The 11,121-nt window shown below is 37.5% G+C and overlaps 2 protein-coding genes across 3 annotated transcripts; one reads left to right on the top strand and one right to left on the bottom strand.

Moving 5' to 3' along the window:
- The first annotated feature begins 2,128 nt into the window (after positions 1-2,128).
- LOC147502258 (hyccin) lies at positions 2,129-3,743 on the top strand. 2 transcript variants are annotated; one of them, XM_086607157.1, is made up of 2 exons: positions 2,129-2,470; positions 2,618-3,743. In XM_086607157.1, exons 1-2 carry the CDS (start codon positions 2,224-2,226, stop codon positions 3,436-3,438), a joined length of 1,068 nt encoding a protein of 355 aa, XP_086463283.1. In that variant the 5' UTR covers positions 2,129-2,223; the 3' UTR covers positions 3,439-3,743. The 2 variants fall into 2 exon arrangements, with proteins under 2 accessions (XP_086463283.1, XP_086463282.1); XM_086607156.1 differs by having other exon boundaries at positions 2,130-3,743.
- Positions 3,744-7,356: 3,613 nt separating this feature from the next.
- On the bottom strand, positions 7,357-11,121 carry LOC147502257 (uncharacterized). The gene is made up of 4 exons (XM_086607155.1): positions 10,497-11,121; positions 10,346-10,406; positions 10,123-10,267; positions 7,357-7,916 (listed from the first exon to the last, which is right to left on the bottom strand). Exons 1-4 carry the CDS (start codon positions 10,723-10,725, stop codon positions 7,665-7,667), a joined length of 687 nt encoding a protein of 228 aa, XP_086463281.1. The 5' UTR covers positions 10,726-11,121; the 3' UTR covers positions 7,357-7,664.

The raw sequence follows: 11,121 nt of genomic DNA, 5'->3' as shown, positions 1-11,121 counted from the left end.
AGAAGAGCCTACCCTAAGAGGTGCAGAGGTGCTTGAGTCAGGCTCACCATAGCTCTGACCTCTTCTATGCTAGAAGAATTGGAGAGGGTCTGGTTTACCACTTTCGGTTCAAAAGACAAGTCCAGGTCCATGTCTATAGTCTTGTTACCCAAACTTGGTTCCCAAATTACAAGTGATCCATCTTGTACACTTGGCCCAAGTGTCGGCCCAGCCTAGAGACAAGTGTCTACTTGGGCTTGTTTTTACAGACTCGAGCTTTGTGGGCTAATGTATGTTTTGGGCCCACCAAAGTCGCCAATCCAACGATGGCGATATGTTTGTCTTTGTAGCTTGAAGTATCCGTTCTGAACCCTGACGAAATTGTTTCTCTCTCCTTTGTAGGTGTAGACCTCGTGTCAGCTATGTGCCACCTGTCTACTCCTGGGTGATATTGCAAGCAACTGCCCCATTCCAATTCCTCTTTGTCGGTGTCCCTTTATTCTCGCCGGAAACTGACCAAATCTAGGTTTCTGTGGAGTCCCCGAGAAAGTTACAAACACGAGACAAGAGCTCATCACTCCATCAAAGAACACATTTGCTCTCAGCATAAAGGAGAAATTGTTTTTTATATCTCTTGGAGACCCTCCACACTTCAACAAATCTATCCGACATTTCTCTTTTTTTTTTTACAATAAAAAATATAAAAAAATGCATAGAAAGGTATCGAACTATACCCGAAATCAAACATTGGGGTTTTATCTTTTTTTCAACAAGTTTGGGTATCCATGTGTACCACGTTTTGCAACGTTTGGTTCTATTTCATTTCCGTCCATTTTTTTCACACGTGGCACGCTATTTTTCATTTTTTCTAATTATTTTCCTATGTGGCTATGTAAAACTTGCCACATCGTTGCCACACGGCAGGGGGTGTTCATTTGGGTCGGGTCGGGTCGGGTACTCCGTCGGTTTCGATTTTGGATAACCCGATTAAAACCCGATTCTTCAAGATCCAAAAAATAAACAGATCTGAAAAGAAGATGGCGGCTTAAATAGTTATTCAAGATCTAAACCCCAAATATTTACCAATAAAAACATATCCAAATCCCAAACACTTAAAAGTTATTTCTTTCTTGATTCCTCCTTTCAAACTTATAGTTTGGACTTTGGAATTGGAAATGAAAATTGAAAACCCAAATCTCTAATCGGAATCGAAAAAGTTTTGAGTTGATGATTTATTGTAGGTAGTGATAGCTTTATCTAAACTAATCAACTTAATCTTCGATTGAATGAGTGAGTAGTCCAAAGTGGAACTTGTGTCAACAAAAAGAAAACAAAAATTAGAGAAGAAAAGAAGACAAAGAGAGTTTTTGGCCTTATCCTTCTTTTGTTATCGCCATGTTTTTTCTTTTTTTGATAGTGTATCGCATGTTTTTTCGGAAAGTAATAAATTGAAAGCCAAAGATGGTGGGGCAGTTCAAACAATGAAGTCGCCACCTTAAACCGCCATCAATTCTCTTTCTGCCATTAGAGAAGCTTGAAGGATCAAAATAATGTTTTTTCTTCCCGAAATATTCATTAGGTTGCTATGGCGATATCTGTTGAATAATCGATATATGTCGATTTTGCAGGATTCTGTATGCCCGCGTACCACGGGCAATTTTTACATAGCTACATAGGAAAATAATTTGAAAAAAAAAAAAAAAAAAAAAAAAAAAAAAAAAAAGACGGAAGTGAAACAGAACCAAACGTTGCAAAACGTGGTACACATGGATATCCAAACTTGCTGGAAAAAAAGATAAAACCCCAATGTTTGATTTCGGGTATAGTTCGATACCCTTCTACACTTTTTTTTTTCTAAAAAATATCATAGCCAATGCAACCACATAAATAGCAGAAGATATCTAGTTTCTCATACTTAAACGTTACTGGTATGACTTCCCCTAAATCCGTGAGAACGTCTATCCCCTTGAGCAATCTTTCCTTGATGTCCATATTGATTCTAACCCTGGCAACAGGTTTTTTGAACTCAGTTGAACACAGAAGACCGAAAGCACAAAAGCGGCTTTGACATGAGAAGTTCGTTGGTTACTTGCAAGATGGGCTTTAACGGTTTAAGCCGAGACTTGATAACTAGAATTCTGTGACCCAGCCCTCCAGTTTGAGCAGCCCATGGAAAGTGAATCTGAAAATAAGAGAAATGTGAGACATTGAAATATACGAGTACAGATCAAAGAAATAGAAAAAATGGAAATTCAGATGAACGAAATGACGACAAATTCATCACCCACAAACTCAAACAATAATCCAATGCAATCGTGGTGGGAATCAATTTCAAAAGCCCGAACCCGAATCCAAGTCCTCTCAACAATCCTCCAAACCCCCTCAGTATCTTCGTTAGCTGACTCAGACCACCCAGCACGTTCCCTACTCGAATCCCAAGAATCATATTCCACCATATCATCTTTCCTTTCAAACCCACTTTCTGGTTCAGGTAACGACCCATTATGTCAATGGTTATATGAAACTTACCAATCGTCTGACCCTGATCTTCGTTTAGTTGTTCTTTCTTTTATTCCTTTACTTACTGGTCTTTATCTTTCTCGCATTATATATAATAATAATAATAATAATACTGCAGTGTCACTTTCTGGGTTTGAAGCTGTTTTACTTGCTTTATATGCTTCTGAAACTAAGATTAGAGCTGGTAAGCCTGTTTTGATTTCAATACCTGATCTTACCCAACCTTCACTTTATCATAGTCCTCCAAACAAGCCGGCCTCTACGCGTGGTGGTGCTGTATTGCAAACTAAACCTTGTGTTGGGCTACTTTGTCCACCACTTGAACCACAAGTAGCTGTGAAGTCCACGAAACGGGCCTTTATTGTTTCAGTTGTTTTGCATTGTTATTATAAGCATATTTCTCAAATGCCCAGTTGGTCTAAGCTTGATTTGTGTCTGTTTGCTGCGGCGTGGGCAGGGCAGAATTGTATTTGTAAAGGGGAATTTGATGTTGGGTGTGAAGGGAATGGGAATGAGATTAAGGATTTTGAGGAGGATGAGAATGAGATTGAGATTGAGAGTGTTGAGGATGTGGTTGATGAGATGAGGAAGTTGGAGGCTGGGGACGGTTGTTTGGATAATGGAGTTTCTTCTAAGGGTACAAGAATTCCACTACCTTTGGAGCTTTATCAACCAGTGTTGAGGATTATTGGGCATTGTTTAATGGCTCCTTTGATTTCAGAGGATGTTAGAGATTGTGCTTCGATTGCGGTGAGGTGTTTGTATGCTAGGGCATATCATGATTTACTTCCTGGTGCAATCTTGCCCACGCGGAGTTTGATTAATTTGGATAAAAGTATGCGTCTTGCTGCGAAGGCAGCTGCTGCTGCAAATGCAGCTTCTAATGCTAACACGCCGAGCAAAGCAAAGAAACCAGAGGTCCTTTTAATGTCGAAATGAGAGGTTAATGGGTAGTAGGTCTCTGCGGTTTTCCGTCAGTTTTGTATAGTCTTTGTGGCTTTACAAGAATATTGGCTTTCAGCAGGAAATGCAGTGTGTAAGGCTCCCTTTCTCAATATCTTTTGTGCCAAGTGTTTTTGTACTTTGTATTGATCTTTATCTTCCAAGTTATGGTAATGTTTACAATGTGAGTGTACCTGTTTTATTGAATTTGTTCTGATTTCTTAATGTAATCTACTAATCCCTATAGATTGTTTTTGAGGAGGTTCTTATAAGTTTATCTTTCTCTGGAGTTTGTTCTATTATCCTTAACTTTTGCTGTTAATATGTTCCTCAACTCGATGACATTCAGTGTGATTGAAATTAACTTTTGATCCCACAGTTTTGCTATTTGTGCTATGCGTTATTAATTCATAATTTCATATGCACGATCCTTGACCACTAGATATGTTAGGGTGGTGATATGTTGGAAGCTTATACCTCATGAAAAAAAAACTGATTTCTGTTATTATGATACCTTGTTGGATTCCATCTAAAGTTGTAAAGCGAATTAGAAGACCCTAGGCTGAAGCTTTAACTGTTGAATATAGCTGGAGTGCTAGTCACCATTGTAATAAATGTTATTATTGCTTTAGGATTCTTCCTGTCGAACACACTTTTGTTTCTCTAAATTCCTGTAAGGATAATAGTTTTTTCGTAATCAAATTATAGACTAGAGGAAACTTAACCGCTAGAGTTTAGGTTGATCTTCACATAATTACAAATTGCAGTTGGGAAGTGTGAAATGTGTCAACGTCACATCTTAGCTTCTGAAATCCGTTGGATCCACAAGGATGATGAAGTTGAGCAATTTGATCAAAGCTCAATGGTTTTGTTCTATGATATTAGTTTGGATACCGTGGCCTTGGAACAGCAGGAACCTTGCTGTAGAATCATTTGATATTCTCCTCCATTGCACTGAGCCTGGTTGGTTATATTTGAATCACTTGTTGTCTGGGTTAGGTTAAGAACGCTATGGGAAGTGGGAGCCCTATCTTATTCATAAATGTAGAATTTCCTTTAAATAGGAGGGACGATATAAAGGTTGGCGTACCGTTTTAATCCTGTTTCATTCTAGATGAAGGATTTGAATATAATTATTTTTTCAGATAGATAACTATGATTGATGGGAGTTTAAGAGAGTTGTGGTGGTAGATGTTTGCTGAGATTTGCATAAAGAAGTAAAGCAGGCTAATGAGAAGGTCCGTCTGGCAGTTAATATGTTAAACATAGCAATTTTGGTGGGTTGTTCATTCCTTTGATCAGTCCTCTTGAGGGTACAATGGGTCAAGTCATTAGGATTGATTTCTTGACAGGTAAAAGATGCCTTTATTGAAAAAGGGCGGTAAGAAAGTTGTTCCTGTACTGCACTCTCAAAATGTAGACCTGGTTAGAGCTAAAATGAGTCCTTTGGTGATATCCTCCTAGGTTCGTGCTATCCGAATATATTGTGGATGAAAATTTTCTTCAGTCAATAATTCTGAAACACGTGACTTATGTAGACCTTGGAACAAATAGTACTGGTATGATAGTTAGGTCAAACTAAAGTTAGCTACGTAAATCGTAGAATCAAAGTAGGATACAACACCCAAAGAATCTGGGTGTCATAGCTTTCCACTGTAGTGAAGCGGTCCAAAAAAGTAAAATGAGTGATGACTCCAACCCAGTATTTTCTTATATACACTATTCTTGGGACTTGAGTAACAGGGCAGAAAGATCGAGCATCTCATAGAACTGTGAGTCTGTGACAACATCTGATGCAACATGCATGAGCGAGTATATATGGCTAATGTGTTTGCATATTAGTAGCTTGTGATGAGAAGGTTAATAAGAATATGTTGAAATCTGACATTCGAATGATTTTGTTTGACCTTATTGTTTCTGTTGGCAAAAGTTTCTGCAAGAGTCAGCCGTACTATGTTCGGCTTAGTTAGTTAGGGTTTATGCAGTTAAAGGCGCCTGGTTTAGGCACAAGCCTGGGATATCAATACTGAGGCACAAGGGTAAGTCCAGAGCTTGACCTAACTGACTAGTAGGGCACGTGTTAACACACAACTTCAGATTTGTCAATTTTATGAGCTAAATCTGTCTGCATTGAATCAGTGTGGTTTTCGGTTTTCTCATTTTCTATAAGAGGTCTCTTTCAATAAAACCCTTATTTCTTGATTGCTATGTTCTGGGACGCATGTGTGTATTGCAGTATTGGGGCAGTTGCGGAATGGTGATAGTAGAATTGTGCAAGAAACGATCTTATACTTGTAGCAATACATGCATATTGAGATTGCATCGAGCAGCAGATTGGACATGAATAGGACAGTCATTGGGAAATCGTGGGGGAGTCTAGAGGCGAGACGGCTGAAGAACATCTTGTAAACGAATGAATATATGAAGATGAAATGTGAAGGAACAACGTCTCCGTAGAAACCACAATAATGAAACAAAGGCAGAACTTTATCATAAATAGATTAACCTCTCCCAGCACCTACATGAATCACGGTCAGTCTAGTAGCAGCTAAAGCCGAGTGTGAAATTGTGAATCATATACACCTAACATAAGAGCAAACGTTGCAACTTTTTTTTTTTTAATGGTAAATCTGTTTTAAATGAGATCGGTAACTCTTTGATACTGGCAGGTTTGAGTCCCAGAAATTTAGTATCACCACTCAAAAGTTTTACCGACTTTGCTAGTCGACCATCTGCAACTTTGTGGATCAACAACTTTGGATCAAACTGATGTTGTTATCCACCAACTGAAGAGGGATTTGTGTTGGGAAGCAGGCTTTCTCTGACTATACTCTGAATGAGGGGATTGCTTGGACAATCGAAGCAGTTGCCATGACAATAATTAAGCCAAATTTTGTCAACCACTGCTCACGAAAAGCCAAGTAAAAAGAAGTTTGAACGAGATAAATTATTGATAGGGCGGACGGATGTTTGAGAAGTGAAGACTTCTGGAGCCCTTGCATCTACCCTAGAAATAAACTTCTATTATGCTCTAGGAGAACACCACTTCTCTCTCTCTTTTAGGTAACGGGGAGCCACCCAACACCGCTTGATCTGATTGAATTTGGTCGGTTTAGATTTTACAGTAAGGGTATAGTTTACCACCTGTAGGATTCCAGTAGAGGTCGCCTTGATGAATCTATCCTTTGTCCCGACGCCAGAAGAAGTAATCATGTGGTATATGCTGCAGAATCAGGTTTTTGTAAAACATGAAAATACAGACAAATTGTCTTTTCAATTTTAGGTAACCCACGAACCTAAGATTTCAATTTTAGAAACTATCAAAATAAAAAATAAGTTGGCCGGACTTATTTATTTTTTTTAAATGCCACTCCTTCATATTATTATAGATATAAAGCACATAAATTTTTATTTATTTTATAAATTTCAGTTTCACCTCTCTATGTTATGTTATGTTTTTGCAGAAAAATTTAGTGATTGTTCGTATCTAAATAGGTGAACATATCTCATACACTATGTTGATGTATGAATAATAATTGTGCATAGCTCATATTGAAATATAAACAGTGATTGTTTATAGTTCATGTTGAGATTGTTCATATCCCGAATAGGTATGAACAAACATTAATTGTTCATAACTCATGTTTGAAATATGAATAGTGTTGATATATTGATGATGAAAACTACTATGAACAAACAACATTAGGTTAAGGACCCAAATATAGATATTATTTCACGTCAATAGTATACTTGACTTTTCATCTTAAAAAAAATAATGACGATGAGAACTACTTTTTCGGCCCTGTTATCTGCGACCTCTCTTTTCTATCAAGACATATTTATGTTTCAATAAAATGTAATGATTTGCCACGTTTTCCTCAGCCACAAATACCATGTTTTGTTTAGGGAACAATAAACACAACCCGGGTATATGATCCATTAAAACAAAAGTATGATACAAACACTTTCCAGCCGTAAATTAGTTCCAGTCTTGATCTGAAATCTTATAATCTTCGAAAATGAGGAAAGCTTAGCTTCTCCTTCAAAATTATGCTCACTAGAATAACACAAAAACAACAGGAAGCATTTGTGATGCCCTCCTGGAATCACTAACTTTTTCAAAAAGCTCCTATAGATCAAATGGCACAAAGGAAAAGGAAGATAAAACACTACACAAAACCAAATGACACCCTGTGAAAAGATGGCGATTGAGACCAGGGATGTCATTCACTCCCAAGAGCCATCAAGAACTCTCCCTCACATACCACCTCACCTCCGACGTAAGCCTTCCCTTCCATCTTAGCTATACCAAAGCGTTTCTGCAGCTTAATGAGAGTCATTCTCATTACCAGGGTATCCCCTGCAACCACTGGTTTCCGGAACCTGACTTTGTCAACCCCTGCAAAGAAGAAATTCTCACGTGAACCGCCCACTTCTGGTTGCAGCATAACCAAGCCCCCAACTTGAGCCATTGCCTGGATTCAAAAAAACAACGTAAAACCAATTGTAAGGATGTCCAATTAGTTTCGCTTGTTTCTCATTGGAAGCCAAAAAGTCCAATACAGTACAAACTAAAAACTGAACCACAATACATATGATACAATCCCAACCTCAATCATAAACGCTACCTAAGACATCTAGTATGTTTCTTATTGCAAACAAGGTACACCATATTAAAGGATCAAATTCTGCCTCAATTCTCAGGCATCCGTCAGAACACCTTATTCAAATGTATTTGGAGGGTTCTGTAAGTTGTTCAACTTTCATGCTTTCCTTGAAATTACTGAGAAATTTATAATCAACCTATGCAGTAAACTAAACCGACTCCAAAAAGATTACTAAGATATTTTTGCTTTGTCCTCCTTGTCATTCAAAACATTTATTATAATATAAGAAGACAGTAAAATAACTCAGTACAACATAATCACCCAACCTAAACTAACCTAAACATTATTTTTCATATCCAAGGTAGAAGGAACATGCTCCATACTTTATTAAGCCTCTTACATTTATTGGGTGAATCTACAATTATCACATCAAATTACGTTGGATAAAATTAAGAGAAGTTTGGTTTGCTTATCAGCAAGTTGTACTCCATCAAAGACTGCTAAGCTAAGCTACAATGACACGAGACGATCGTGTTCAGATCCAACACGGATACGAAGTGTCTGACATGGCGAAATATCAAAAATTGAGGTATATCACACACAATATGTGTCCGTGTGTGTCCAACACGGACACATGGATACGTATCGACACATTATTTTTTAAATATGGCGTGTCCATGTAACAGAGCCGCTAAGATATTAATGAAGTTTTGACATCTACAAAAGGTAGGCTGAAGCGCTGAACACTATTGTGGTGGGAAAATTGAGAAGGCATACACAAAATGTTTTCATCTTCCCCACTTGGGCAAAATTAGATATAAAATAGGAAAGGAACTCCAAAATAGCTTAAGGATTGCACCCTCTTCTACGCCCGTCTTTAAGTGCTCTTATTCTGCTCAAGACCACAAAATGACAAAACCAAGTTATCAAAACATGTCCAAATGGATGGAATGAGTTGGTTCAACCCCATATAACTTGGACAGTTCCTAACCTTGGTGATAGCAATTAGCAACAAAAAGATTTGACTGAAAACTATGTAACTAACTTGTTGAGGATTTAAATGTGACCCAACATGTTCACGTTCACCTAACTGCAACTCCACAAAAAATGACAAACTCAGAAGGCCAGCTCAATCTTCTGTCTTAATCAAATTTCTCCTCATATGATATATCCTTTGGGATCATTAACTTTACTTACAAACCTTTAGTTACCCCTTTGACCCAAAAAAGAGTTTGAACCATCCCAAAAACAGAGAAAATATTAGCAGACACTTAACCTAAGAGATGAGTGGCAAACTGGTTATGCAGTGGCTACCACCTCCCCCATAACAGATCATTGTTGTAGTTTCACTCACAACTACTTGTTGGAATTTAAACAATGTCTACTGCTCAAGCCACTCATCTGTGCGGACTAACGATATCCAGTTAACCCTGATGGTTCTCCATATTCACCATTGGATCCCTCAAGTTGGGGGAGAAAAAGCCAATAGGGAAAGCCCAAGCCATTAAGTGTTGTTGATACTGATCTCAGTCTCAAGTTTTAAACTGAGATCAAAAGTCCATCAAATACTTCTTATATTTCAAATTCAAGACTAATTTAAGCTTCTTGGAAAGCTCAAGACCCTAGCTCTAATATTCAAATCCTCAGTTCTCAACATGCATCCTTTAATTTCTAAGAAATTAATAAAATTATAAATATAGAAACAAAGAAAAGTCTTACCAAGTCCTTAAAACTGTCCAAGAAAATAAGTTCAGTACATATGACCAAGCTCATGAATGCATAAACCTTTCATAACAAACAGTAGGGACATCCCAACCACTAACAACTCAGATATAAGTCGATTACATCCTTTATAAATTAGAGTAGCACTCATGACAAATTCACATCAAAATTAATATCTTGGTAGGTGAGCTAAAATTGCTTTCCAAAAAACGGTAGGTATATCTAATTTTCAACAAAACCATTCATTTCACCTATTACCATTATCAGCTAATAATGAACAATCAAACATAAACAAACAATAAAAGAACAAATTAATGAACTATATAAAAAATGTATATATATATATATATACCTCAACCATAAGAACACCAGGCATAATTGGCCTCTCTGGAAAATGCCCAGGGAAAAAATTATCATTTATCGTAACATTCTTAATCGCCACCGCAGATACTCCTGGATTATATTCCACCACTCTATCCACTAACAGAAACGGGAACCTGGAAATCACCACACACATTTAAAATTTAAAATCCTAACAACGAAAAATCGATAATATTTTGACTAAAATTACTTACCTATGAGGCAAAATTTCACGAATCTGATTAATATCCATTGCAATTGGGAATGCTGGAAATCCTGGAAAAAAAAAAAACCCCAGGACACCAAGTTACTTTAAAGTAACAAAAAAATAAAAATAAAGTAAAGATTTTTAAGCCAAAAACTTACTCTTCTCAATTGGAATCTCTTTCTCAGCTTCTTGTTCTGCACCATTAGCGAAACATTTAGTAGTAGTAATGTCACTCGAGAGAAGACGATATCTCGAAACACTAATTCCGGGGGGAGATTGAATAGATTTTCTCAAACAGGGTAAACTAATTGTACGCGTAGATAACGCGGACTGATAAGAATAAGAGAAAGATGTGACAAAAGATTTCGAAATTGCAGACACTTCCATTTTATTTTTCCGAAGAGAAGAAATGAATAGAGAGTGGGACTTTGGGAGTAGTTAAAATGCGCGCATGGGGCGAAGTGAACGAGGTATATTGTACTTCGCAATTCACACCAGTCCAGAAACAGCGGAGAAATCGAAGACGAATAAATTGCGCCGAGGGAAGGGGGATGGTATGTTACACACTTACACTTGACACTTACTAGAATCTAAATCTGGAAAGGGGACCAATAAGAACGGGTATGTTTAAGTCTGAACTCAAAATGTAACATACCTTCTGGTCTCTCTGTGCTGTGATGGCTAGGTTTTATAAATGCACAAAGTGTGTTTCATCCCTTATGTCTGATGACTGATGGCTCCCTCTTTAATTTTGAGATGTGGAGTATTGAAGAATTTGACGGT

The sequence above is a fragment of the Coptis chinensis genome, chromosome 4 (assembly GCF_015680905.1).
Source record: "Coptis chinensis isolate HL-2020 chromosome 4, ASM1568090v1, whole genome shotgun sequence".
Classification (NCBI taxonomy): domain Eukaryota; kingdom Viridiplantae; phylum Streptophyta; class Magnoliopsida; order Ranunculales; family Ranunculaceae; genus Coptis; species Coptis chinensis.
The sequence above is the reverse complement of the archived record's forward strand: the minus strand, read 5'-3'. Positions and strand labels throughout refer to the sequence as shown.

What these genes read in the sequence shown, in the direction of transcription:
- LOC147502258 (XM_086607156.1), top strand. Translation starts at nt 2,224, where the DNA reads ATGGAAATTCAGATGAACGAAATGACGACAAATTCATCACCCACAAAC.
- LOC147502257 (XM_086607155.1), bottom strand. Translation starts at nt 10,725, where the DNA reads ATGGAAGTGTCTGCAATTTCGAAATCTTTTGTCACATCTTTCTCTTAT. An exon ending in AGAGATTCCAATTGAGAAGA is followed by an intron (nt 10,407 to 10,496) that starts GTAAGTTTTTGG and finishes TTTTTTTTCCAG; the next exon opens with GATTTCCAGCATTCCCAATT. An exon ending in CTGGTGTTCTTATGGTTGAG is followed by an intron (nt 7,917 to 10,122) that starts GTATATATATAT and finishes TTTTGAATCCAG; the next exon opens with GCAATGGCTCAAGTTGGGGG.